Consider the following 25,519-nt stretch of genomic DNA (forward strand, 5'->3'; position numbering starts at 1 on the left):
GGAATAGTAAATTTCATGGAGTATTGAGCGAGATATCGACGATCCGCGTCGACACCCTCCAGACGGGCGCGCGGCGCGAAATCCGCGCGACGCGCCCCGCGACAAGCGCCGTGAAACCAGCAATATCTGCGTAGGTCCTCCGGACGGATGCGCGCGGCTGCGGCAAGCTGCTGGGTTGCCGCGCTCTGTTTGTATTGGATGAGCTGCTGGTGTTTGCAGGTACCTACGTAGGGCGCGGGCGCGGTTTATGTCCCTCGTATGGCTCGCGGCGCGTTGTATTCACAATTTTGGTCAGATGCGTAATAGTATTTGCTGCTTACAATTAGGCTTGACGCTCTCGAGTAATCACTGAAAGAAGAACATCCACCACGATGATATGTATTGCCAAGGAGCTATCAGTTGCATGAAGGTACGATAGTGACCATACGCTACTTCTTGGGTTGCTCCAGATACTTTGCAAAGCCTTTGACGGCCGAGTGAGGTGTACCTGGCCCGAAGGAGAGCTCGAGACTCTTCTTCGAGATGAACGCGAACTGGCCTGCCGACTCGAACATCTTCTCCTCCCACGCCGCAATCGCCGTCTCCCTCTCCTCACTCCCCAAACCCTTCGAAACCGCATCAGCAATGACGAGGCCCAGATCCAACCCGTCTCCCATGGCCAGGTTCGCGCCGGCGCCCGCGTACGGGCTCATGAGATGCGCAGCGTCTCCAATCAGCGTGACGCCGGCTTTGTGGTCCCAGCGGTGCCCAACGGGGAGGTGGTACAGCGGCCGGAGGTAGATGGCGCTCTCGTCCGCCTGCTCAATGAACTTGCGGATCCACGGCGCCCAGTCCGCGTAGACGTCGAGCATGGCCTTCTTCGCCTCCTTCGGGTCGCTGGGTAGCTTCCAGTTGGCGTCGCCCCGGAACCACATGTAGGCCCGGATGCGGCCGTCTCCGTTTCGCTGGAAGGTGATCACCTTCTCGTCTTCGAGGACGCCGCAGGTGCCCTTGCCGATGGCGTCGTTGATATCGCGGTTCTCGGGGAGAGCGACAACGGAGGGGGCGAGCGAGAGCTCCGCGCCCGTGATGCCGTGATAGAGGGGTACAGCGGAGGACAGCAGGGGGCGGACGCGAGAGTTGGCGCCATCGGCGCCGACGACCAGGTCGGTGACGACAACAGAGCCGTTCGCAAACGTGAGCTCGTGCTCGCCGTTGTCGAGGGGCCGAATGGAGGTGAGGGCGTGGTCCCATTTGACCGAGTCCTTGGGCACGGCGTCGAGGAGGATCTCGCGGAGGACACGGCGATCGATCTCGGGGCGCTCGTTCTCCAGATCGCCCTCCTCAGAGGCGGGATCCTCGCGCTTCTGGAGGATGATGCCGTCTTTGCCTGCGATGCGCATCTCCTGGGCGTCGCGGCGGGAGTACTTCTTGAAGACGTCCTCCATGCCGTTCTCGCGCAGCGCGCGCTGGCCAGTCGCCCATTCGAGATCCAGCATGCCGCCCATATGCGCGCGCGAGTGGTTGTCGGCCTCGCGCTCATAGATCGTGGCGGGGATACCGCGCTTGGCGAGGGTGAGGTGGAGGGCCAGTCCACCAGGTCCTCCGCCTATGATTGCAATGCGAGAGAGAGCTCGAGCTGTCGATGTAGCAGCCATGGGGGTTGGAAGTTCAGGATAGGAGAGTACCTGCTGGAAGAGCGCGGCGCGTTGTGGTTCCGCTCGACATATGCCATTATTTAACCCAACGCGCTTGCCGCAATGCACTTCTTCCAAGGTACTCCAAGCGGCCAATCCATGTGGTCCATCCCTGCCGAGAGAGGTCGTCAGCGTATGAGTGCCGGACTGATGGTATGATTCGTGTACACACCTGCCGCATGCGTTGCCGGTGTGTGGTCACGATGAAAGTACTTCTGCCGGGAAGAGTCGTCATCAAATTAAGGCGTTGTCCATTCTGTTCATTTGGACATGCCGCTGCGCTACGAATCTGCTCGCCGTCAAAGCTTCATATACACCGGCTAGATATCCGAACTTCGCCGAGTTTACCCCGGCGAAGCCGTCCATCAACTTGCGCAGTCACCGCAGTGTAGTGGCCATGTCCATTGCCAGAGAGCCGCGTATGCTTGTCTTGGTCCTCGTTCAGCTTTCTATGATTCGATCTAGGCTAGCAATCGGTGGGTTACAGTGTTGAGGATACCACCAACAAGCGTGCACTTACCACCGCGACAGATGGATCCGGCGCCTGCGTTCTCAGATTTCTCAACAACTTCTCAACATACCATGGCGTCCGCGCCCTCCACCAGCCTCCTCAGGCTCCCCGGATCATAAGGTATTCACGGGATGATTATACGAGGCATGGCGAATGGCCGCGACGACATTTACTGCCAGTACTTGAGGTGTCTCTCAAGATAGCGATACCAACGTTTCCTGCAAGGTTCGTAGAAGTTATATAGCACAGCAAACATCTCTCGACATCGTAGTGTAGATACATGAGGCGGGTCCTATGCTCACGTTTGCACTATAGCCTCCTGGAAGGCTTGGACAACAGATTGCGGAGCGCCCGGGCCAAAAATGAGCTCCAGGTTCCTCAGAGTGAGCGCAGCAAACTTCTCTCCCCTCGCAAACATCTCATCCTCCCACGCAGCGACCGTAGCCTCCCGCTCCTCCTGCCCCAAAGCTTTCTCGACCGCGTCCGCAAGAATCAACCCCAGCTCGACGCCATCCTGCATCGCGAGGTTCGCGCCCGCGCCTGCGAAGGGACTCATCAGGTGCGCAGCGTCCCCAATGACGGTTACCCCCGGCTTGTGCTCCCAACGGTGGCCGACGGGGAGATGGAACAGGGGCCGCTGGTAGATCGCGTCTTCGTCGGCCTGCTCGATGAACCTGAGAATCCACGGCGCCCAGCCAGAGTAAATCTCGAGCAGGACCCTCTTCGCCTCCTTCGGGTCGCGCGGGAGAGCCCAGTCGAGCGTGTTGCGGTGCCACAGGTACGCGCGGATGCGGCCGTCGCCGTTGCGTTGGAACGCGAGGTTCTTCTGGTCCTGCGCGAGGTAGCAGCTGCCCTTGCCCACGCCCGCGCTGATCTCGTGGTTCTCGGGGAGAGATACGATGGCGGGGGGAAGCGAGAGCTCGGCGCCATTGACCCCGTGGTAGACGGGAACGGCCGGGGAGACAAGGGGGCGAACACGGGAATTCGCGCCGTCGGCCCCGACGACGAAGTCCGCCACGGTGACCACGCCGTTCGCGAACGTGAGCTCGTGCCGCCCTTCCTCGATCGGCCGGATGGACACGAGGGCGTGGCCCCACTTGATCGTGTCCTTGGGCACGGCATCGAGCAGGATCTCGCGCAGGACGCGGCGGTCGATCTCTGGACGCGCGTGCCTCAGGTCTCCATCGGGCGATTCCTCGACATTCTCGTTGCGGCGGAGGAGAGGGATCCCGTCTTTGCCGCCGATTCGCCCCTCCTCCGCGTCGCGACGGGAGTGCTTCCTGAACAGGTCCTCCATGCCGTTCTCACGGAGCGCGCGCTGGCCGGAGTCCCACTCGAGGTCGAGCATGCCGCCGAGGTGGGCGCGCGAGTTGCTGTCGAGCTCGCGCTCGTAGAGCGTAGCGGGGATGCCGCGCTTGGTGAGGGTGAGGAGAACGACGAGCCCAGCAGGCCCGCCGCCGACGATCGCGATGCGGGGTTGGTACTTGGGGTTGGATTCGACAGACATGGTATCTGGGGTTTCTAAGGATGAGGTGAGGGCTTTGAGGTATGATACCCTTGAACATTGGCTGCGTTATCACCTCTCGTCGCAGTCGATCGCGCATGCCGGCGCAACTCGTCAGCGCCGCATAGCTGAGAGCCGGTCGCTAGAATGAGGGCGGAGATCGTATCTGTCTCTGCCATTCATAGCACGTTCGACATAATTAGCATCGCTTCTTTGAGACTTTGTGGGTGTTTCATGGGTAAGTAGTACTCCCGTTCTTTGCGCTGATTCCGCAGAGGCTCTGACAGGTGTCTTATGGCCTGTCTGGATGTCGCTACACCAACGGCCAGCCAGCAATACAAATATGTACCGGCAATCTCTCACACCTCTCAAACAGTGGGGCCGTCTAGCAGATTAACTCCATGTCCGCGATGGACTGTGGTCACTCGATGATAGTGAGGACGTATCCCTTCGGCGAGAACGCCTGCGCCGCAGCGCCTGCCAGCGCAGAGCGGCGATGCCTACGCCAGAGGTGCACCCAAGTTCAAGCTGCGGGTCCACGGTGTCCGAGCGGTCAGGGTGCATGTCGAGAACCCTTTTACTACGTACGTTCACATACCTTCAAATCTCCCTGGTCCTTTCCATGGTCCCGTCCACGACCTCTTTCACGTAGAGAAATGCTTACTGACCATAGACGTTAAGGTCCAAGTCGCTGGATCCTTATTGAATCTACTTTTTTCTCCAGTGTTTCCGGGATTCTCGCAAATGTATCGGTAACGATAGAGCGGTGGCTGGTCAAACTACGGAGTCAAACTACAGGAAACATTACATGCCACCTTGTGCTATCTCGTCCTGGAACGCTTTGATGGCGGTGTGGGGAGTGCCCAAACCGAAGAACAACTCCAGGTTTCGTAGGGTAATCGCGGCGTATTTCTCCGACCTCACGAACATCTCTTCCTCCCACGCCGCAACTGCAGCCTCCCTCTCCTCTCGCGCCAGCCCCTTTGACACCGCGTCTGCCAGCACCACTCCAAGCTCGAAACCGTCCTGCATCGCGAGATTCGCGCCCGCGCCGGCAAACGGGCTCATCAGATGGGCCGCGTCGCCGATGATGGTCACTCCCGCCTTGTGCTCCCATCGATGTCCGACGACGAGGTCGAGGAGGGGCCGGACGTAGATCGCGTCTTCGTCGCCCTGTTCGATGAAGCGGCGGATCCACGGCGCCCAGTCAGCGAACATCCCAACCAGCACCTTCTTTGCCTCCTTCGCGTCGCGCGGCAGGGACCAGTCGATCGCGTTGCGGTGGAGAAAGTAGGAGCGGATGCGCCCAGTCCCGTTCCGCTGGAAGACCACGAGCTTCTCGTCCTCGGCAAGGAAACACGTCCCTTTGCCCACGCCGTCGCTGATCTCGCGGTTATCGGACAGGCCCGCAACAGACGGTGCGAGGGAGACCTCTGCGCCGGTGATACCGTGGTAGAGAGGCGCGTCGGCGGAGAGGAGCGGGCGGATGCGCGAGTTACCGCCGTCGGCGCCGACGACCATGTCAGCAACGACAATCGAGCCGTTCGTGAACGTAAGCTCGTGCTCGCCGTTGTCCAGCGGCCGGATGGCAGCGAGGGCGTGGCCCCACTTAACGGAGTCCTTCGGGACCGCGTTGAGCATGATCTCGCGCAGGACGTAACGGTCGATCTCGGGGCGAGCGTGGCGCAGGTCGTCTGAGTCCGGGTTTGCGTCGTCGTGGTGCAAGAGGACTACGCCGTCCTTGCCGCCGACCCTGAACTCCTGGGCGTCGCGGCGGGCGTACTTGCGGAAGGAGTCCTCCATGCCGTTCTCGCGCAGCGCAAGCTGGCCGGACTCCCACTCGAGATCGAGCATCCCGCCGAGATGCGCGCGCGACTCGCTGGAGGCCTCGCGCTCGTAGAGCGTTGCGGGTATGCCACGCTTGTGCAGCGTGAGGAGAACGACGAGGCCAGCCGGGCCCCCGCCGACGATGGCGATGCGAGGCTGAGTCGGGGTGGCTGAGTGGGATGCAGTGAACATGTTGTCTGAGGCTTCAAGGCAACGCGATGCGCTAAACAGAGGCTTCTTGATGAGGATAATCCGGAGTGAACTTTGGAATTCTTATACGCCCTTGTCGTTGCAGTGGTGACCATTATGTCCGCCGGCCAGACTCGCCAGCGCGGCACGGCATATGGCTGGTAGATACATGGCATTCGTAGCTGCGGGGTAAAGTTGCTTCGCCGCAGAGACGTAGTTCTGTCTGGGCGACACATCCATCAAGAAGGAATACGGATATATTGCACGACTCTCTCACGCCGTTCAGGAACTGTGGACCGCCGCGCAGTGGAGACATCGATGAAGGGCGGTGATCGAGAACCAAAGTGTAGAGCTTGGTGAGAGTGACTCGGAGGGCTGATCACTGCGTCGGTTGTGGCCGGAGAGGCCCGTCAAATTGCCTGCGGACCCTTACTGCGTCTGCGCGAAACTGCCAGCACCTTGCCAGTGCAGTAGTACGTTACGAGTACCACCGGCATACATGTCGCGGCCGTCGAGGTACCGCACCCTCATGGATGTTTGTCCGTCTGCAGCAGCGACTCAGCGGTGGTCCGGTGACCCGGTTGTCAGCGGCGGCGGGATGAGCTGCGGAATTTGCAGGTGCAACACTAGCCTTAGCAAAGCCTTAGGGTAGCTTAAAGCCCTTACTGTACTCGGAACGTTTTGCCAGTGATAATGACCGCTAAGGAAGAACAAAGCGTATTCAATTGCAATTCGGAGAGGATTCCTGAGACAACACCACTGTAGTAGAGCTTCTACGTCTGAGCCATGGCGTCCTGGAGTGCTTTGACGGCGGCCTGGGGAGCTGCAGAGCTGAAGCAAAGCTCCACGTTGTTGTACGCAACCGCGGTAAACCCTTCCACCTTCGCGAACATCTCCCCCTCCCACACCGCAACCGCCGCTTCCCTCTCCTGAGGCGCCAGACCTTTCGATACCGCGTCCGCTAGAACCAATCCCAGCTCGACCCCATCCCGCATCGCGAGGTTGGCGCCAGCCCCAGCGAAGGGGCTGATCAGGTGAGCCGCATCGCCGATCAAGGTGACCCCCGGCTTGTGCTCCCAGCGGTGGCCGACGACGAGGTGGAACAGAGGACGTATGTAGATGGCGTTCTCATCTGCGATCTCGATGAACCTGCGGGTCCACGGCGCCCAGTCCGCGAAGATGTCGAGCAGGACCTTCTTGGCCTCCTTCGGGTCGTGCGGAAGGGTCCAGTCGGGCGTGTTGCGGTGCCACAAGTACGCGCGAATACGCCCGCTGCCGTTCCGCTGCAAGGTGAAGACCTTGCCGTCCTCAGCGAGCATGCACGATCCCTTGCCGACGCCGTCGCTGATGTCGCGGTTCTCAGGAAGGGCTGCGACCTCGGGGGCCAGAGAGATCTCCGCACCGGTGAAACCGTGGTAGAGGGGAACGGCGGGGGAAAGTATAGGGCGGACGCGAGACTTGCCGCCGTCGGCGCCGATGACGATGTCAGCAACGACCACCGCACCGTTCGCGAAGGTCAGCTCGTGCTGCCCACCCCCGAGCGAGCGGATGGATGCAAGGGTGTGGTCCCATTTTACTGCGTCCTGCGGCACGGCGTCGAGCATGATCTCGCGCAGGACACGGCGGTCGATCTCGGGGCGAGCGCAGCGGAGGTCGTGGGAGTCGGCCTCGGGGTTGTCGCGACTGTAGAGGGAAACACCGTCCTTTCCACCGACGCGGAACTCCTCGGCGTCGCGGCGGGAGTACTTCCTAAAAGTGTCCTCCATGCCGTTCTCACGGAGCGCGCGCTGGCCGGAGTTCCACTCGAGGTCAAGCATGCCGCCCAGGTGGGCGCGGGACTTGCTGTCGACTTCGCGCTCGTACAGCGTAGCGGGTATACCACGCTTGTGGAGGGTGAGGAGTAGGACGAGGCCTGAAGGACCGCCGCCGATGATGGCGATGCGTGGCTGAGTTTGGTACTGGGAAGCGGTAGACATCGTTCAAAAGAGTCTGGAGAGCTGGATACGAGATGACTTGTCGAGTCTGGTCGGCGAGTGCTGAGGTTTGAGTGTGCATCCCTCTGCCTTTTTATCCCTTTTGTCGCGGTCCTTGTTTACTGGTAAGAGCCGTGAGCACACAACCAAACAACCCAGAGCTGACGTCGATGACATGACACTCACTAATACGACTCGTAATCTCCGCAGACTCGGGAGACACACAGCCGCATCGGGGCTCCGCGGGCGTACCTTCGCGACTGACTCTGCAAGTTGAACAGCGGCAAGATACCAAGTCAATCCCCCGCACTTTACCTGCTTTGCATTTCTTCAGTAAGTCGACACGAAACCCAATCGTAACCCTCTACCCATTCAAAGCAGGACTGAGTGAGGAAGGAAAGACTGGCCAGCCGGCCGCGGAGGTGCATATCTTCCACGGCTCGAACTCCTTCTCCCGACGACGCTGCGCTCGACTCGGTGCGAACGTTGTAACACGACTCTCTGTCCGATGGTGACTTCGATTAGCCATCAATGTGATTCTCCGGCGTTAGCACTCTCTCACACCGGTCAAACAACTCGCGGACTGAAGTTGAGGGCAATCAGGGCGCTTTTGTCAAGTACGTACCCGATGGGCTATCTGAATGTGGGGGCTCGCTGTAGCTGCGGCAGTTCTTGATCCGCCGACGGCTTTATCCTCGGTACTGGGGCTCTGAATCTATTCTTTCATGCATACACATGATTATACACATTCACCGGTCGCATCGGCCATGCGGAATTTGGCGTAGAGCGCCCTTCGGCTCCAGCGGCCATTCTATACCGCGTATCAGCATCAGCTATGCCAAAAGACGCATATACCTGAGAGGAATGCAGTGCTCACTGAACATACCCCCCAAATACTGCTAGTACTCCACCACGCTCTCTTCAGGGAGCTCGAAGCCCAGCTTCCTCCAGTCTGTGGCGCCATACGGCGACGCATACACCACATACCTCCGCAACGTGCTCAGGGCGTCCGCGATCATCGTCTCCGGGATCCACTGCGCGTCCTCGTCGTCGATGCGCAGCCCGCGCCTGCACACGATCGCCAGGAGCGCCTCGATGTCGCGCACGTCGAGGTACTGCTTGAACTGCATATCCGACCGCGTTGATGCACGGTGGTCAGACCACCCCTGGAGCTTCAGCAGCAGCTGTGGAAGAAGCGGCATCGCGGGGAGATGGTGCGGGGCCTTGGTCACGATATGGGCGGGGGAACGTTAGGTACATTGAGGACGCCGGGGATGAGGATGTCGACCTTGCAGCGCTCATATGTGCCGGGGAAGCGGTACCAAAGCACGCGGTAGGTTGCCCGGGGGTTGCGCGAACGGACGAGGGTGTATTGGCTGTCTTCGCGCACGAGGAGCTCCTTGAGCGCCTCCTGGGTGAAGGTGGTAGATAGGACGACGAGATCGACGTCCTTGCATTGCGGTCTGCTCGTGAGTGATGGTTCCATTCGAGCAGTGCTGGATGGGTACTCACATTCGGTGTGCGCTTGACCCCGTGCAGATAGCTCGCGGCGCTACCCATGAGACAGCACTTCAGACCGTGGCTCTCGAAGATTGCGATTGTTTTCCGCGCGACGTCGAGGATTTGTGCAACAGTAAGGAGAGCCATGGCTTGAAACACGAGTGCAAGGGAGAGCGAGAGGTGCTAGTCGTTCTGCGGTTGTCCGTGAGTTACAATCGGTCACCGGTGTGCTGCGGTAGTCTGGCAGCGTGCACGACTATACAGTTCACACACCCATATCCCCGCAATGGAACCCCTGCTACCACGGGCGATAGGTTACATGTACGATAAGCCCTTGACATGATCGAGGGAGGGTTGTATACCGACGCTTCTCAGGGGTGGGTATTGCATGCACGGTCGTCTGGGTGGAGCTCAGTCATTCAATGCTTCGAATTCTTGGATAGACTGTCAGCGAGAGATGCTATCCCATATAGACAGGGGGAGTATGACGAAAGGGTCGTTTCAAGAATGTGACCGAGGATGCATGATTCAAAACACTCGGGACGTGGCACATCCGCGCCAGGACTCATTTACCTTTGAAGAGAAGTATCAGCTCCTCGCGTGTGAGCAATATGGACAGTGGGATATAAACACACCGGCATTCTCGAGTTGCACCACAAAACCGAGAGCCTCCCATTGCCTACGGGTACTCGGAGAGCCGCGGAAGAGATAATCCTGCAGCCTCGTCGACGCAGCAGAGACCATAGACTCCGGCAGCCACTTGAGCACCGGAGATCGGATACGATCGCCGCTTCGATACACGATCTCGAGGAGCTGGTCAATGTCCCGTCGATCAGTGTACTGCTTGAGTTGGAGGTCGCTTCTCGTCGCCGCGCGATGGTCCGACCACGCCTGAAGCTTCAAGAATAGATGGGAGATGAGCGGCATGAGTGGGAGGTTGTATGGAGCCTTCGAGACGAGGTGTTCAGGTGGAACATTCGGAATGTTCATGATCCCAGGGTCGAGTATGTCGACCTTGCAACGCTTGGCGAGGTATGATGAGGGGAAGCGGTACCAGAGGACCTTGTAAGTGGCGTAGATGTTGCGAGAGTTGACAAGATGGAAGTTGGAGTCCGAGTGCACGAGCATCTGCTTGAGCCTCTCCTGGTCATAGAGTTCGGTAAGAATGATTAAGTCAACATCCTATTACCGTGGTAAGACTCCGGGTCGACGTTGGTAAGAGATGTCACTCACGTTTGGAGTGCGGGAGACTCCGTATGCGTAGCTCGCCACACTGCCGACGAGACAACACTTGGGCCCTTCGCGTGCAAAGATCGCAATCGCTTTACGAGCGACATCAATAATATTTGTGGACGAGCAGTATCCGCTCATAGCTGTAGAAAGATAGAAGGGATGATGAGTAGTGGCCGATAGGGCGTTGCGGGACGTAGAAGACGCTGAGAATCAGAAGCTCATCGGGTTCTTGCCTTCCCATTCGATCTTCTCCTCTGAGTAAATCCATGGACGCATTTTCATCCAGGTACGCAGCTCTAGATATCTCAATTGTGTGTCGGCGAATCTTCGGCTGCGGAGCCCTTGTACAACATTCGCGTTTCGAGCGGCAGCGCCCTGGATGATGGAGGTCCGTATGAGTGTCAAGGGCGGTGGCAAATCAAGCGCAGCATATTAGTGCGTCACAGATACTAGAGCGGGAATTGAGATGAGCTACACAAAACCTGGCGAAGCAGATGGCGGCCACCTACGGTTTTGGTGTGTTGACCGACTTCTGTGGCCGCGTTGTACGGCCAACTTGCAGATGAACGTGCCTTGTTCTTTCCGCGCAATAGTCACGAGCTGTTGCATCTCTCCAACAGGATGATGCACCCGCTCGAGTGTGTAGAATGAGTGAGACGATGAAGGAAGGTTCTGAGTGGACATAATTGTGCTAGGGCCTCACAGGTTGATGTAAGCGCCCATCCGGCAAATGCCGAATGAGTGCAGCTGAGCGTCCAGCTCGGACGACCGCGTGGACACATCTCTCGCATTCTCCGTCATCACGCCTGCACATGTACGAGGAACATATTCGCAACGGCCGAGACAGTCTGAGTGTTGCGTGTTGTACATGATCTGGCGAAGACTCGGAGCTGCAGATTTGGTATGTTGCACTACATTTCTGCTCGCTTCCTCTGCCTTATCAAGATGCATGACCGTGACCTCCGGAGCTATTTCCAGATGCTGCACCATGCAGTAGCAGCCTTCTGTACCGCGCGTCTTCCCACCAAGATATGCGATTTGTACCCAGTACCATGCCGTACGCTCTGTTCCACCTCGCTCGGGCGCATGATCATCCAGAGGCGAGAAACCCGTATAAAACCCGTACCTCCGACGGGCGACCTTCAGTGTCCCGAGGTCTCCCTCCTTCCCCATCGCGCACGTTTCCGAGTCGGACATGGGTTTCCTTTCGTACGCCCGGGTTTTTACCGCCGCCTTCGTTATTGGGGTATTTGCTTCGAGGGTCTCTGCTACGGCGGTCCCGGCAGAGACTTCTCTGCAGACTTCGCGTGGGGAGTTTACGTCCCAAGTCGTTCCGGATGCCAAGCTTCGATTTGTACGCAACTCTGGCGTGTGCGAGACCACTCCGGGTGTGGAGCAGCTCTCGGGATACCTCGATGTCGGAACGAACATGTCCATGGTGCGTAACCAGCCCAGAGCATGTTCTGAGTCGGCGTTGCCGAGGCTTGCTCACATGGTCTGATTTGATAGTGGTTCTGGTTCTTTGAGGCCCGCCACAACCCCGAAACAGCGCCCTTCACTCTATGGTAAGCTTGTCGCCTGATGCCCTCTGATATCCCAATGTAACAGTCTGCATAAACGTCAGGCTCAATGGCGGTCCTGGATGCTCCTCCATGATAGGCTTGTTCCAGGGTGCGCCGTATGCACGGATGGCACTTGTGATCGAGTTAACAAGAGTTTCCAGAGCATGGCCCTTGTCAGGTGGAAGCGGATGGGCAGACGACCGTGCTCAACCCGTTCAGGTACGAACTTGAATCTCTGCGCGTCAGATATAACGCGTCTACTGATTCTCCGCGCACACAGTTGGAACAACATCAGCAACAGTGCGCCCATTCTTCTGCGCATCTTGGCTTCCACCGTTCTGACGTTTCACGACAGTTATCTACATCGACCAGCCCATCGGCACCGGCTTCTCTTTTGGCACTGTTGACGTGAACAGCACGTTCGCGGCAGCGCCCGCCGTATGGCAGGCGTTCCAGGTGCTTTTCGAGAGCCAGCAGTTTGCAAAGTTCCAGAGTCGCGAGTACGTCCACCTTCTGCTACAGCATCCCACCATCCCTTATTATGACTTTGCAGGTTCGTGTTCGCGACCGAGAGCTACGGCGGGCACTATGGGCCCGAGTTCGTCACCTTCTTCGACGAGCAGAACGCAAAGATCAAGAACCACACGCTCAAGGGCGAGCTCATCAACGTCAGCGCGCTCATGATCAACAAGTGCGCCCGTCCCTCTTCTCCGGCACTCCTCAGGCGCACTGACTGAGCGCTTGCAGCGGGTGGTACGATCCGCTTCTCCAGAACCAGGCGTACGTCGACTTCGCGACGGATGCACCCGGATACGGTCCTTTGCAGACACCGGCCGTGCTCGCGAAGCTCAACCAGTCGTACTTCGAAGTTGGAGGCTGCCGTGACCAGGAGCTGGCATGCTATGCCGCTGGGGAAGGGCCCGACAGCAACGACATCTGTGGTACCGCAGATGACTTCTGCGTAAGCAGATTTTATCTTAACGGTCTTCGAATACCTGTCGCTCACGGTCATGACGCGTAGGTCGAGAATGTGTTCTTCGCCGCGGTCGGCGACAGGGACTCGGACGACCTCCGCCAGAACTCGTCCACACCGAACCCGTTCCCGCCCGAGTTCTACGTCAAGTTCCTCCGGAACGCGACCATCCTGGACAAGATTGGCGCCCAGGTATGCCACGCTCGTCGTGTTCTTCGCGGATGTATCTGAAGTTGGCGCTCTGTGTGCGCGTCAGGGCCGTTACGCCGAGTGTTCAAACCCTGTCGGAAACCAGTTCTCTAGGACGGGCGATGATGCACGCACGCTGCTCCCGCAGCTCGCCGCGCTCGCAAACTCGCGCCTCAAGATGTTGATTTGGGTGCGTTCCTCATGCTTCTTCGTGTTTACTGGCACACGACTTACCGGCAGATGTGTAGGCCGGTGATGCAGATATCAAGTGAGTTCATCGCGCTCTCAGACCGAGATGGCAGGGATACTAACGCCATATGCAGCTGCAACTGGCTTGGAGGCCACGCATCCGTGCTCGCGATGGACTGGTACGGCAACGAGACGCTGCACCGCACCCCGCTCACGAACATCACCATCCACGGCACCCCTGTCGCCGCTGTTCAGAATGTGGACAACTTCTCTTTCGCGTGCGTATCTTCTCTCCGTCGTTACACCTCGGCACGCCCACTTACTACTCGCATTCCCCTTATGTAGGCGTGTTTACCAGGCAGGGCATGAAATTGTACGTCGCCTATCTTGCAAGGTGCCCGGAGCCATTTTCTGACTTTGGTGTCGTGCGATCAGCCTGCGTTCCAGCCTGAAGCGGCGTTCGAGATCTTCTCGCAGGTCGTGCACATGGAACAGCTCCACTCCGTCCCCTAATTGCCTGTCATAATCAGCAGCGCGTACGCCAAATATATAGCAGCCTCGCCTCTGCTTAGCTTCTTCATGCGAGCTTTATGCTGAGATGTGCGAGGAATCGGTAACGACCTTCCTTCGCACCAAGGTATAAAACGCAGTTTCTCTGCTCTCGAGCATGGCCAACTACACAGGAGGCCTTGGGGCCACTGTACGAGACGTCGCCGAACTGCCATGCTCATAATTTTAACGAGGTTCGAAAGCAGAACAGTACATTGGCAATGGAGAAACGGTCATGGAGCCCCAGATCTCCTCGAACTGTTCTGGACTTGTGAGTCCTTCCTGTACGTCGCTTTTGTTGCGATACCGGATGTGAACTTGGCGTGTCTCGTAGTACATCTTGCAGGTCTCATAATTCAGTACAAAGCCGTACAGCAAGGCTGGCATTGCGCTGGCGTCGGGATCAGTGTAAATCGGGGCAGGATTTGCTATTGACCGTCTCTGCGAGAAATAAGTGCACGAGGGAGCTTTGTGTAAGTACTACGGAGTACGGGTTTGAGAGTAGTAAGACCCCTTGACGCCTATCACAGAAGATAAAGCTGCGAGATGAGCCATAACGTAAGTAGCTCGTATGTTTACATCCGTTGTTCGGGAGGAGAGCTTTGCTAAGTACCAACCACGTACGGCACGGATGCGGGAATTCTATTCGCAAGAGCCATAGGACACACCCTCGATATCAAGGGACCACACCCGTCACGGTACCCGCTTCTGCAGCCTCAACCCCATCCCAGAGCTGTGCGAATATCGCTTCACACTGCGCCTTCATGCGGCCTTCGTCGACGAATTCGATCTTCGCGGGCTCGTTCAGGACACGGGTGAGGCTGCCGTCGTATTCGTACACCGTGTAGTGAAAAACTAGCGGAGGCTCGGCATCGGGTCGGTAATCCTGCCCTCGATCGGCGACGAAGACGCGAGAAAGCGGATATCCCTGCTCCGCGCGTAGGGCTGCGAACTCGCGGAGAGGGTCTACGACGGGCGGTAGCTCCGAAGTGTGTGACCAGTCTACCCACAGCCGCGATAGCTTTGGGCATGCGGGCGGTCCTGCGACGGTGTGCTCGCCGTCTGCGTCGAGCCGAAGGACGGCAAGTACGTTCAAGAGGAATTGCAACGGCCGCTGCTCTTCGTGGTGGAAAGCCTCAGGGGCTACCCGCAGCAAGTCGAGATGAGGGAATGCATGGAGGAGGGAGTTCGAAGGGAGACGCGGCCCACAGAGCGGGTATAGGCCCCATCCCACCGATAGCTTGCGGATGGAGGTGAACGCCAGAGCGGAGAGGGAGGCGCCTAGATCAGGGACCAAATCATCATTATATACCCCATGCGTCGCCTGGAGGGATACTCTCAGGGGACCGCTCTCGATTGAGAACAGGAGAGTGGCCGCCTCAAAGCCGGGATGAGGCTGCGGTGCGGTGATGCTCAACCGCGTGGCGGTGAGAACGCGGGGATACTGCGTCATGGAGGGTTCTATATGCGCTGGGTGCATAAAGCCGAGATGTACTTTGCAAGACGGGGGAATTGTCAAGGAAGAGAGCAATGCGTTCCTGAAAACCATGGCGTCCGCGTACCTCCTGTCGGTGGTATGACGAACCTCGAAAAGGCGGAGCTGTGGAAGATCGATACGAAACATAGGAGAGCCTGTGGGCGGTCCGCGCAGTGTCTCGACCTTCAGGGCTTGCAATCGGGGTGCGGAGGAGAGGAGCTTCAGGAGTTGCCCAACATCACCATTGGGAGACGGGCCGGTGATTGAGAGATCCGTTAGCGCTGGATATATGTTGTGAGGAATGAAGAGAGGACAGAATAGCTTTAAGGTACGGAGCTTCGGTGTATCGCAAAACTGAAATGGGTGTGGTGCACTCGTGTCCATAGGATGGCTGATCCATGCGCACCGTTCGAGATTGGGGAAGCGTGGAAGCGCGAGGGCGGCGCAGCGGTGATATTCGGGGTAGCAGTATCCTAAGGGACCCACCACATGGAGCTCCTGCACACGCTCACGCATTTCTTCGAGCCTGTTTAGCACCGCATTTCCATCCCGAATTTCACGAAGGGTGACGTAGAGAGGGCCATGGGGACATCGGTGGACATAGTTTTTGTATGACAGCGCCCGGCGGGTCCTGCCACGTTCAGCACTATCGTCCGCCACGAATGTCGACCACAACAGTGGTGTGGTTAGGGCCAGCTCGCGCCACCTATGACAGACGGCCGTGAGGGGAAACAGATCCTGAACTCTCCACATGTTGTCGGACACGAAGGTGACGTTGGCATCGTAAGTTTCGTCTTCATCGTCTTCATCGTGATCGGGGCGAAGTAGGGGTCCACGTCGAGGCACGTTCGAAAAGATTTTCAGGAGCAGCTCGGGAGGAAGCCGGTTCACTGCGGAGTGTGAGTTGATGAGTCCCCGGACGACCTTCACGACGTCGAATACGAGCTGGTCGATCGAGTACAGCTAGCATAGTACGAGTGAGCAATCATATCCCTGCAACGTTGATGATCTTTCTGTACCGCTTCAATATCTAGTGTGCTATGGCGAAGCAATCAAGACTCGTGAGTGGCTGGTCGCGAGTCCAAACTAAAGAAAGGTTGTGTGCGTACCTCTGACTGAGCTGTCCAAGATCTTGTTCACGATGCATGGATGCAAGGAGAGCCCGCGCTAGATCGACAGGCTGAGGATTGCCAACTTCGACTGGTGCCATGACTGGTGAGTAAGAAGAAGACAGGATAGTTGGTCACTGTTGTCCGAGCCTCTGCAGAAGAGCCTGTGTGCCTTCAGGTAACCGTCTAGAGAGGATGAAGGAGGAGGAGGAAGAGGGGGTTTGCAGCCAATGCAGTGATCATGGTGTGAGCCTGGTTCCGAGTCGGACAACTGGCGCCTGCTGCATCGTGCCCTTACTCCTCTACCACGACGTCGACCACTGCCAGTTACACAGTGCCGCCGTCTTCGTCCTCGATGGACACCCCATCTCACCGGCTTGACAAGGGAAAGGCGCGGGCGCAAGACATTGAGCCCACCGAACATACACCGCTCCTTGCGTCGACCTCAGGCTCTCTCTCTTCGTCTCGCGATGCCAGCATCGAGAACCCTCGTACGGCGCGCCGAAGACTCTACTCTCGACTGCTTTATGTCTTCCTAATATCTCTGTCGATTTGTGTCTTGGTCTTCGCGCTGGTGGCTATCATCGCGTACTCGTACGGCTCTCATGCCTCTCAAATTCCGCCGGAAGAGATCCTGCAGCGCGCTCTAGTCATGCAGGGGCCGGATAGAGTGGAGGTCCTCTCCGCGTCGCCGGAGGAGGGCGTTCTGCTTCTGGTTTCTGGGAGGGTCGGCTTGGACGCTGGCATAGTGGTCGGTGTCAAGCGTGCAGAGGACGACGGTGTGTTTTATTCAATGTGGAAGTCTCTCGGACGGTGGGGTATTCGCCGCCTCGACCGCGTCACAACAACGCTCTCCTCAATACAAGTGTCGCCGAGGGCGCATCCGGACGACGTGCTGGCGACGATCACACCCATGCCATTCGAGATTCCACTCACCGCCGACCCTCCTACGAAGGGTTTTGGCTGGCTCACCCCTGTGGAAGTCCCAGTGCGCATCAAGCCGACTAACGACGTCCCTGCGCTGCTTCGGTTCGTCCGGGAGAGCTGGAAGATCGGCTTTGTGAGCGTACAGGCAAGCGTCCCGCAGGCGGTCGTGCATGGCGGCGGGTTGCGCGACTCTGGGTGGAGAAGTCTCTTTGCGGTGTCGCACACGAACGTTCGCCCAGTGATAAACATGAAGAGTGAGTGCAGTCACGCCTGCGTCCACGTATGCAAAGCTCATCCGCATTAGTTCCCCCGGTTCCCGGCCTGCCTACCCCCGGAAATAATAGCGAGCTCCCCAACTTCTCCGATATAGTCACCCTCGAGTCGTTTGATATAACTTCAGAAGACGACACCATTCGCATCTCCGCCAACGCCACGGCAATAAATCCTGTACCACTAGACCTCGAGTTCATCTCGCCGCCACTCCCTTTCATCATCGCTCTCCCCTCGCCCGATTCTTCTTCGGTCCCAGTGGCCTCCGTGCACTCACATCCCTTCGCTTTGACCCATCCGAACATATCCTTCACCGTGGACGGAACCGTCGTTCCACTTGCGAATAACGCCTCTGGCGCCCTTTCGGTGTTCGTGAGCGAGTACATCTCCGGGCGGGACGCCGACATACAAATCACCACCCCGCTCCTGCCTAACCTTATCGTTAACACCACGTTCCCCGCACCACGTCCCAAGCCGGAGATCCTGCAGAACGTGTCGATCACGGACATGCACATCAAGCCCGTGGGCACGATGATGGTGGCCAGCGGGACCGTGCACGCGCTCGTCGTTTTACCGCGCGGCATTAACGTCGGCGTAAACGCGAGCCGCGTCTTCCCGGATGTGCTCGTGTTCGACGGCGCGGTTCCCGGCCCTGGTACGAACGACTCAGATACCGACTCTACTGGGGACAAACACAGCGACCCGCCGCCTGCGCAACCCCTACCTGACCCGCTCCCCGCGCATGCGTTCGCGCACATCCTCCCGGAGGACTGGCTGCCCGCGGAGTGCGTATCGGTAGAGGGTCCGGAGGGCTCAGGATCGACCGTCGCAGTGACGGCGCACATCGTGGACGTTCCATTGGAGGTATTGCCCGGGCGCGAGCGCGAGTTCAGCAATTTTGTGTCCAAGGTACGCCCGTCTTCCCATCGCTTCGCGTGCCTTCATTGACGCTGAACCCTTGCGCGCTCTCTAGGTAATCTTTGGCACCCAGGGCGCGCTCGCAGGTGTGCAGGGCGTGGCAGCGGTCGCCGCGCGCGTGAACGGGCTGCCGTTCGCCAACGGGCGCGACGGCGAGATGGAGCTGACTGGTCTCCCGTTCCAGGGGAGTGTACGGATAGGGAAGAAGGGCGGACTTGGCGGACTGGACTGATCTTGTTGCATAGAACATTGTTTGCATATTGCTCCGACTCTTGCTGTAACTCTGCACCTCTGTTCGATACGATATTCTTGGACCCATACGGGGTTTTCAAGGATCGAGCTGACACCAGATGCGATGATGCTCGAGGCTAACTGGCGCAAAGGTAGGTTTAAATTCGCTCATACCCGTCCAGGATGCATGACAGGACATTATCGTACACTTCGCAGGAAGTCTGCATCAATTCTCAAGTGGACCCGCCTCCCTCGCCGTGACTAGTTGAAGTGCTTCACAACGATACCGTTGATGACCTCCTCCTCGACGACGTCATCGCGTTTCTTGAGCTGCGCGGTCCCATACGAGCTCGTGCGGCCCTTGCGCCACTCCTCCATGAGCGGCGCCTGCGCGTCGTCCTCCCAGCGGCGCTCGACACCCTCACGCTGCAGCACAGGGCTGTGGAGCATAGGTGCGAGCTTCACTTCGTCGTCCGCAAGCGCGAAGTAGAACACGCCGAGGCGGGGGTAGCCCTGCTGGTCCGCGGGCGGCTGGCGCACGCGGTGGATCGTGCCCTTGTAGAAACCGCCGGAGAGGAACTCCATCGCCTCGCCGGCGTTGATGACCTGGGGCCGTGTCAGTCTGTGCGCTCGTTGATAACAGTTAAAGGGAAGGATAGGAACATACCAGGGCGTTGTCGATGTGCTTGACCCAGCGCCACTTGCCGTCGGGGGACATGATCTGTAGCGCGGCCACGGGCTGGCTCCAGAGGATGGTGACCGTACCAAAGTCTACGTTCTAAATGAGCATTGGAGTCGGTAGACGAGCTTGTAGATGAAGTATACCTTTGTGGCCCTTGAGCCAGACGTTCCTCGTCTTCTCCTCATCCTCGTTCGTTCGGGGGTAGCTGTTCGACGTGAGCGTAGTTCGCTGGGCGCGGGTAGTGGAAAGCACGCACTACTTCATGAAACGAACTGTAGGTCAACTGCGTGTCAGCTTAGTTCACATCATGATGTATTAATATACGCACTCCACCCCTCTCCCTTATGGTCGTAGCCGTGGAAGTCTACGAACGTCTCTTCAGGCAGCTCCATACCGCGCGCAAGCAAACTGGATAGAGGCCAAATCAGAGGCAGGCTACACCTGAGGAACGAAACATACCGAAGGATAGGGTGAAGGATGTTGTAGTGGTTGTGCTCGGCGAACGCGCGGATCTCAGGCATGAACGGCTTCAAAGCCTGGGGGTGGTCCTGCTGAAGGATCCCGCGATGCACTTTACGAGAGAAGTCAGTTGCAATATGCACTCGGATACTAGACTCAACGCACTGTTGTAGTGCTCGATCTGGTCCCGGACACCATTGTCGATGTGCTATCCCGCAGTCGAGGGTAAGGAGCACAATTCTAGTGGCTGGCTCAGCGGAGAACACCCACCCAGTACTGACGCAGCTTGTAGCCCTTGTAGAGCCCCGTCGCCTTGATGTCGTACGAGAACTTCTTCTTCTCGTCATCGGCCACCTGCGTGAACGGAACGTCCGCGATGTCGAAGATGCGCTCGTTCTTCAAGTGTGCGACATTCAGCCTTTACACAAATTTCCATCACCCTCCCCAGCTCACCTGTGCTTGGTTCAAGCCGTGGTTGACGACATACATGAAGCCGTATGTGCGCATGGCGTCGCGCACTTGTGGCGCGAGAGCCTCCCGCCCTTCGGGCGTGCTCGCTTTGGAGAGGTCGATTATCGGAAGGTCAGCCCATTCCACTGTATAAGGTAGAGGTCAGCTATGCTAGTACCCTGAAAGACAACAAGGCAAACGTACGCTCTTCCGTCGTCGGTGGAGCCGGGACATAGTGAGGCACGGGAGGGATTGTTGTGCCAGGCATCGGGTACTAGTCGAGCTTTCGAGGCTGGTGGAATGAAAGTGATGCTTATGCCTGGAGTGCGTCGTTAACGACGGCTCTGAGACCCTCAACTGTACCGGAAAAGAACGATCTATATACACGACCGTGGTCATACAAGCTCAAAATTTGGAAGTGAGTGTACGGCGTTTGCGCCCTATGACCAACGTGCGAGGGGAGCACGCAATCGCGCAGGCCGTCATGAGTTCGCCTCAGAAGAGCATGATGCGTGAAGCCCCACGCAGAAATAGCGGTGTATCAAGGCGGGGGGTTGCCGCTTCGGCCTCCCGCGGCGGAGGGACTCGAATGGTGAGTGGAGAAGAGAGGGGCCATGTCGAATAGGACTACAGTATCCGGTGCTGCATTCTAGGCGCGAGACGCGAGGGGTCTATGTACTTCGCCCACCCCTGGGTTCCATAGTCTCGCACTAGAGCCCGAGGTAAGAAGGTCAGAAAGGAACACCGTGGTCATACTCTGGGAAGTGTGGGGAAACAGACGTACCTCTCTGATTACTGCGGGGTTCTACGGGGCCTTGGAACTCCGCGACAGCCTCGGGTTCCATCTATACCTGTAAGCCGCATCGTCTCCCGCGAGCGTGTGACCATAGAGAGACTTGGGCCGTGCATATCACGAGTACAACGCTATCAGGTCATTGGCTCCATTCTAACTTACATAGAGGATACATAGAGGATAGCGCGGCTGAGGCCAGCCCTAGTTGTAGTGCTTCACTACGACTCCGTTGATGACTTCCTCTTCGACGACTTCGTCCTTCTTCTTCAGTTCAGATTGGCCATACGCACTTGTTCGGCCCCGTCGCCACTGCTCCATCGTCGGCGCATCGGCGTCGTCGCACCGGCGTACGATGCCGGCCCTCTGCAACGCAGCGCTCTCGGTAAAGGGGATGAGCCGGACGTCGTCGTCCGTCATCGCGAAGTAGAAGGCACCAACACGTGTATGACCGCGCTGGTCCGCGGGGGGTTGGACGACGCGATGAATAGTAGCCTTGTAGAAGCCGCCTGAAAGGAATTCCATAGCATCCCCCGCGTTGACGACCTAGCACAAGAGAGTGAATACCGCGTGAGAAAAGCGCAAGGAAAATCGTACGAGGGCATTTGGGATATGCTTGACCCATCTCCATTTGCCGTCTGGAGACAGGATCTGCAAGGCGGAAACGGGTTGGCTCCAGAGGATGGTAATTGTACCGAAGTCTAAGAAGGCAAGACCACAGGAGGTCAAAGAAGCCTAACATGATCGCGTCGCATGTCACTAACCAGTGTGTCCCTTAAGCCAGACGTTCTTAGTCTTTATCTCCTCATCATCAGTCCGAGGGTAACTTCGGTGGGGTCAGTTGACGGAATTGGGCGATTAAAGTACCGACAACTCACTATTTCATGAAGCGAACTAGATTATGATACCGTGTTGAGTAGGCCATTAACAGGCAAGGAAACAGCAGCATACCATAGGTCTCTCCCTTCGAATCAAATCCGTGTTGTTCAACTAGTGCATCTTCGGGGAGCTCCATGCCCAGTGCGAGGAGCCTTCAAGGGCGTCAAGAACGTCAACAGCATGCTGAGCACACTCGTACCTGAGTAGTGGATGGAGTACGTTATGGTGATTGTGTTCAGCGAAAGCGCGTATCTCCGGAAGAACCGGCTGCAAAGCCTTGGGGTGCTGCTGGTTTTGCTGGTCTATCGCTCGGTGTACTGCCACAGAAAGTCAATATACGTTCAATGATTCAACTATGGACTCACAGTTGTAGTGTTCAAGCTGATCATGAACACCGTTGTCGATGTGCTGGACGTAATGTTCAGAGAAGCCACAATGAAGGTCATTTTTCGAAGCTACTCACCCAGTAGTTCCGAAGCTTGTAACCCCTATATGATCCCGTCTTCTTGATATCCCCAGCGAAGAGTCTTTTCTCTTCTTCGGGCACCTGAGCGAATGGCAGGTCTGCGATGTCAAAGACCCGCTCGTTCTATTCTCGCCGCAGCATCAGTACGAGCGAACATGCGCGCGGCAATGTCGCTGATACGTACTTGCGTCTGAGTATATCCGTGATTGATTATGTAGAGGAAGCCTTGAGTTCGCATCGCATCCCTTGCTGGGGGCGCGAGCTCCGCGCGACCCTCCGGCGTACCGGCCTTCGAGATGTCAATAATGGGGATATCTGCCCATTCCACTACGTCGTTGTTAATTTGGTACATCCCGCGCAATTTGACACATGTACGCACATTCTTCATGAGTTGGGGGCGCAGGTTCATAGTGCGGGATAGACGAGAAGGTTGTCGCAGGCATGTCGATGTGGCTTGCAGGTAGAAAGCTTTGAACGCAGTCGTCGATCTCAGAGAACTGTGGGAATGCTCCTGCCCTTGATATGAACTTCTGAGTCTCTGAGAAGCCGGAAAGCCGGGAGACGTCGACAGTGCGAGAGCATCACGCAATCGTGTGGAGACATGGCGAACCCTCCACGGCATCCTGCGAATCTTCGTGCGAGCCAATGACCTGAGCTTGAGACCGGTCGCGGCACTCAATGAGCCTGGACAGGGTACCGTGTTGGCAAAAGGGATTGGTTCACGGTGAGGTGATGATGGTGAGCATCTGAGTGAGTGGTAGTCGGACCAAAGACGGACTCCCGTCAAATGTGATCGCCGCATCTGGATGTTTGGGGATGTTTGTACTACGTTCAGCACAGAGAATTGGCCGATCGAAATCGCTATCTCTCTCTCTTTCTCCGTGTTTGAGAGGTCTCTTAGTACGAGCCCGACAAAAGAACATAGAAAACACGGAGTCGCAAGACAAGCAAGACATAGAAGTAATGTTACATGAGAGAAAATCGTCCGCAGTGCTCATGAGTCGCCGGCAATACGTCAGTGCGCCCCCGCTAATTGTAGTGCCTCACCGGAACGCCATGTATGATCTGCTCCTCCACGACGTTGTCTTTCTTCGTCAGCGGCGAGAGACCATAGGCGGCCGTGCGTCCGCTTCGGTACTGGTCCATCGTCGGCGCCTTGTCGTCGTCGAATCTGCGCACAACCCCGACCCTCTGCAGCACCGGACTTTCCAACAGAGGCTTCAGCCTCACGTCCGCGTTAGCCGACCCGAAGTAGAAGACGCCAAGGCGGTTACAGCCTTGCTGATCCACCGGAGGCTGACGGACGCGGTGGATGGTGCCCTTGTAGAAGCCCCCGGAAAGAAACTCCATACTGTCACCGATGTTTACAACCTGGGCCGATAGACTTCAGCAACGCTAAGATGCACATGAAGAACACGACGCTTACCAGAGCGTTGTCGATGTGCTTGATCCAACGCCACTTGCCGTCAGGGCAGAGGATTTGGAGAGCAGATACCGGCTGGCTCCAAAGCACAGTAACGGTCCCGATGTCTGCAAGCATGATGTTAGAGACACGAGTATCAAAGAGATAACTGACAGTACCTGTGTGGCCCTTAAGCCATACATTCTTCGCCTTTTCCTCGTCCTCTTCGGGGCGCGGGTAGCTGGTCGAAACGAAGATGAGCAACGTTGACATGCGTCACTTGTCGGTGTTAAGGAATGACGTACTACTTCATGAACCGCACTGTGCGCGGGACGTGAGCGAGAGAAGACTATCATGTTTATTCAGAGTGCACTTACGGTAGGTCTCCGACTCATCATCAAACCCGTGGAAATTGGCAAAGGTGTCCTCTGGGAGCTCGAGTCCGCGAGCGAGGATTCTATCAATGAATCTAATTTTTTACTCAAACAGCCCCAACAGAGCAGACGTACTGCAGAATGGGCGTCAGGATCTTGTTGTGAGTATATTCGGTAAATGCCCGCATCTCCGGCAGGAACGGCTGCAACGCCTTCGGGTGGCTCTGCAGCTTTGTAATCGAGCGATGAGCTAGACGAGGAAGTTCAGCTTCGAAAGGTTGCATCATGGTGCGGTTGAAGTACTGTTGTAATGCTCAAGCTGGTCCCGAACTCCGTTGTCGATTTCCTGCGCACATCATAAGACCTTCGACGTCCGACCGCCAACGAGACGGACCGCACTCACCCAAATCCGGCGAGGCTTGAAACCTCTGTAGGACCCTGTGGCTTTGATGTCTGACACGTACCGCTTCATCTCCTCCTCGGGCACCTGGCTGAAGGGAACGTCTGCGATATCGAAGATGCGGTCGTTCTGCACCTACGTCTCAGTAAATGCGCCATGCAGCGACATGGCTTCACGCACCTCGGCTTGAGTCATGCCGTGGTTGATGATATACATGAACCCGGAGGTTTGCATCGCATTGCAGACCTGCGGCGTAAGCACGGCACGGCCCTCAGGTGTGCTCGCGTTCGAAAAGTCGATGATGGGTAGGTCCGCCCATTCCACTGCGACATAGTGAGCATTGATAAGGATAGGTGCACTCGCGCAACATGAGGAGCAGACGTACGATCCTCCTTGGTTGGGGGAGGGTGGACGTAGTGGGGGACAGACGGGACCGTCGGGACTGGCATGCTGTTGGTAATGTGAGACTGACACTGGGTGCGGCACGATACTCGTTAGCTGCCCACGGACGAGAAAGCGTCCGCGTATAAGTATGGAGCTTCAGCGTTCACGCGTTCACGACTTCGCGGACTGCTCCTCCCAAGCTATTGACCGGCTTCCTGAAAGAGGGAAGCTTTCTCCCGTATCAGCGAGAGGAACAACCTTGGCGTGCAAGCAGATAACGCGCTGCTATGAATATGCAGGCGGGGAGCCGTCCGTCGACGCTGACAGTTCTCGCAGGAAGAGCCTCTCAGGTGACCTGCAACTATTCAGAATAAGCAGCCGAGCAAGCAACTACGACGGCGATAGAACCTACCGGCGAGAAGCTAG

The 25,519-nt window shown here is 57.4% G+C and overlaps 12 protein-coding genes across 12 annotated transcripts; 2 read left to right on the forward strand and 10 right to left on the reverse strand.

The window, feature by feature from the left end:
* Positions 1-369: 369 nt before the first annotated feature.
* On the reverse strand, positions 370-1,681 carry TRAVEDRAFT_75468 (FAD/NAD-P-binding domain-containing protein). Its single transcript, XM_008046952.1, has one exon. The coding sequence runs from the start codon at positions 1,635-1,637 to the stop codon at positions 429-431; it is 1,209 nt and encodes a 402-aa protein (XP_008045143.1). The 5' UTR covers positions 1,638-1,681; the 3' UTR covers positions 370-428.
* Positions 1,682-2,415: 734 nt separating this feature from the next.
* TRAVEDRAFT_156723 (FAD/NAD-P-binding domain-containing protein) lies at positions 2,416-3,701 on the reverse strand. Its single transcript, XM_008046953.1, has one exon. The coding sequence runs from the start codon at positions 3,692-3,694 to the stop codon at positions 2,486-2,488; it is 1,209 nt and encodes a 402-aa protein (XP_008045144.1). The 5' UTR covers positions 3,695-3,701; the 3' UTR covers positions 2,416-2,485.
* A 794-nt stretch (positions 3,702-4,495) lies between these two features.
* TRAVEDRAFT_175736 (monooxygenase) lies at positions 4,496-5,710 on the reverse strand (the record flags this gene model as incomplete). Its single annotated transcript, XM_008046954.1, has 1 exon — positions 4,496-5,710. One exon carries the CDS (start codon positions 5,708-5,710, stop codon positions 4,496-4,498), a length of 1,215 nt encoding a protein of 404 aa, XP_008045145.1.
* Positions 5,711-6,480: 770 nt separating this feature from the next.
* TRAVEDRAFT_136448 (fumarate reductase/succinate dehydrogenase flavo protein domain protein) lies at positions 6,481-7,683 on the reverse strand (the record flags this gene model as incomplete). The annotated part of the gene is made up of 1 exon (XM_008046955.1): positions 6,481-7,683. One exon carries the CDS (start codon positions 7,681-7,683, stop codon positions 6,481-6,483), a length of 1,203 nt encoding a protein of 400 aa, XP_008045146.1.
* Positions 7,684-8,579: 896 nt separating this feature from the next.
* TRAVEDRAFT_75471 (uncharacterized protein) lies at positions 8,580-9,642 on the reverse strand (the record flags this gene model as incomplete). The annotated part of the gene is made up of 4 exons (XM_008046956.1): positions 9,454-9,642; positions 9,193-9,372; positions 8,939-9,130; positions 8,580-8,864 (listed from the first exon to the last, which is right to left on the reverse strand). Exons 2-4 carry the CDS (start codon positions 9,325-9,327, stop codon positions 8,580-8,582), a joined length of 612 nt encoding a protein of 203 aa, XP_008045147.1. The 5' UTR covers positions 9,328-9,372; positions 9,454-9,642.
* Positions 9,643-9,768: 126 nt separating this feature from the next.
* TRAVEDRAFT_136273 (uncharacterized protein) lies at positions 9,769-10,551 on the reverse strand (the record flags this gene model as incomplete). Its single annotated transcript, XM_008046957.1, has 2 exons — positions 9,769-10,362; positions 10,414-10,551. The coding sequence occupies 2 exons, from the start codon at positions 10,549-10,551 to the stop codon at positions 9,769-9,771; spliced, it is 732 nt and encodes a 243-aa protein (XP_008045148.1).
* A 917-nt stretch (positions 10,552-11,468) lies between these two features.
* Positions 11,469-13,889, forward strand: TRAVEDRAFT_32193 (alpha/beta-hydrolase). Its single transcript, XM_008046827.1, has 14 exons — positions 11,469-11,851; positions 11,923-11,978; positions 12,038-12,084; positions 12,137-12,194; positions 12,256-12,275; positions 12,331-12,475; positions 12,529-12,666; positions 12,723-12,936; positions 12,997-13,140; positions 13,205-13,327; positions 13,386-13,405; positions 13,461-13,604; positions 13,672-13,699; positions 13,762-13,889. The coding sequence occupies exons 1-14, from the start codon at positions 11,609-11,611 to the stop codon at positions 13,837-13,839; spliced, it is 1,458 nt and encodes a 485-aa protein (XP_008045018.1). The 5' UTR covers positions 11,469-11,608; the 3' UTR covers positions 13,840-13,889.
* Positions 13,890-14,293: 404 nt separating this feature from the next.
* TRAVEDRAFT_75473 (uncharacterized protein) lies at positions 14,294-16,625 on the reverse strand. The gene is made up of 3 exons (XM_008046958.1): positions 16,462-16,625; positions 16,372-16,390; positions 14,294-16,315 (listed from the first exon to the last, which is right to left on the reverse strand). The coding sequence occupies exons 1-3, from the start codon at positions 16,560-16,562 to the stop codon at positions 14,552-14,554; spliced, it is 1,884 nt and encodes a 627-aa protein (XP_008045149.1). The 5' UTR covers positions 16,563-16,625; the 3' UTR covers positions 14,294-14,551.
* Positions 16,626-16,766: 141 nt separating this feature from the next.
* Positions 16,767-18,895, forward strand: TRAVEDRAFT_75474 (uncharacterized protein). Its single transcript, XM_008046959.1, has 3 exons — positions 16,767-17,642; positions 17,693-18,567; positions 18,632-18,895. The coding sequence occupies exons 1-3, from the start codon at positions 16,817-16,819 to the stop codon at positions 18,806-18,808; spliced, it is 1,878 nt and encodes a 625-aa protein (XP_008045150.1). The 5' UTR covers positions 16,767-16,816; the 3' UTR covers positions 18,809-18,895.
* Positions 18,896-19,068: 173 nt separating this feature from the next.
* TRAVEDRAFT_54030 (Clavaminate synthase-like protein) lies at positions 19,069-20,666 on the reverse strand (the record flags this gene model as incomplete). Its single annotated transcript, XM_008046960.1, has 10 exons — positions 19,069-19,413; positions 19,475-19,578; positions 19,633-19,694; positions 19,746-19,761; positions 19,818-19,897; positions 19,949-20,060; positions 20,114-20,156; positions 20,219-20,344; positions 20,402-20,544; positions 20,603-20,666. 10 exons carry the CDS (start codon positions 20,664-20,666, stop codon positions 19,069-19,071), a joined length of 1,095 nt encoding a protein of 364 aa, XP_008045151.1.
* A 726-nt stretch (positions 20,667-21,392) lies between these two features.
* Positions 21,393-22,976, reverse strand: TRAVEDRAFT_175745 (Clavaminate synthase-like protein; the record flags this gene model as incomplete). The annotated part of the gene is made up of 10 exons (XM_008046961.1): positions 21,393-21,734; positions 21,786-21,889; positions 21,953-22,014; positions 22,067-22,082; positions 22,140-22,219; positions 22,267-22,384; positions 22,433-22,475; positions 22,531-22,656; positions 22,718-22,860; positions 22,913-22,976. 10 exons carry the CDS (start codon positions 22,974-22,976, stop codon positions 21,393-21,395), a joined length of 1,098 nt encoding a protein of 365 aa, XP_008045152.1.
* Positions 22,977-23,562: 586 nt separating this feature from the next.
* Positions 23,563-25,158, reverse strand: TRAVEDRAFT_54032 (Clavaminate synthase-like protein; the record flags this gene model as incomplete). Its single annotated transcript, XM_008046962.1, has 10 exons — positions 23,563-23,904; positions 23,960-24,063; positions 24,115-24,176; positions 24,241-24,256; positions 24,313-24,392; positions 24,445-24,559; positions 24,613-24,655; positions 24,713-24,838; positions 24,890-25,032; positions 25,095-25,158. The coding sequence occupies 10 exons, from the start codon at positions 25,156-25,158 to the stop codon at positions 23,563-23,565; spliced, it is 1,095 nt and encodes a 364-aa protein (XP_008045153.1).
* Positions 25,159-25,519: the final 361 nt, after the last annotated feature.

The sequence above is a fragment of the Trametes versicolor genome (assembly GCF_000271585.1).
Source record: "Trametes versicolor FP-101664 SS1 unplaced genomic scaffold TRAVEscaffold_15, whole genome shotgun sequence".
NCBI classification, from domain to species: domain Eukaryota; kingdom Fungi; phylum Basidiomycota; class Agaricomycetes; order Polyporales; family Polyporaceae; genus Trametes; species Trametes versicolor.

Bases quoted from the DNA above. Each gene is read 5' to 3' on its own strand.
- TRAVEDRAFT_75468 (XM_008046952.1), bottom strand. From the start codon at position 1,637: ATGGCTGCTACATCGACAGCTCGAGCTCTCTCTCGCATTGCAATCATA.
- TRAVEDRAFT_156723 (XM_008046953.1), bottom strand. From the start codon at position 3,694: ATGTCTGTCGAATCCAACCCCAAGTACCAACCCCGCATCGCGATCGTC.
- TRAVEDRAFT_32193 (XM_008046827.1), top strand. From the start codon at position 11,609: ATGGGTTTCCTTTCGTACGCCCGGGTTTTTACCGCCGCCTTCGTTATT. The intron at 13,605-13,671 runs GTGCGTATCTTC...CCCCTTATGTAG, and splicing joins GTGGACAACTTCTCTTTCGC to GCGTGTTTACCAGGCAGGGC. The intron at 13,700-13,761 runs GTACGTCGCCTA...TCGTGCGATCAG, and splicing joins ACCAGGCAGGGCATGAAATT to CCTGCGTTCCAGCCTGAAGC.
- TRAVEDRAFT_75473 (XM_008046958.1), bottom strand. From the start codon at position 16,562: ATGGCACCAGTCGAAGTTGGCAATCCTCAGCCTGTCGATCTAGCGCGG.
- TRAVEDRAFT_75474 (XM_008046959.1), top strand. From the start codon at position 16,817: ATGGACACCCCATCTCACCGGCTTGACAAGGGAAAGGCGCGGGCGCAA. The intron at 17,643-17,692 runs GTGAGTGCAGTC...CATCCGCATTAG, and splicing joins CCCAGTGATAAACATGAAGA to TTCCCCCGGTTCCCGGCCTG. The intron at 18,568-18,631 runs GTACGCCCGTCT...CGCGCTCTCTAG, and splicing joins TCAGCAATTTTGTGTCCAAG to GTAATCTTTGGCACCCAGGG.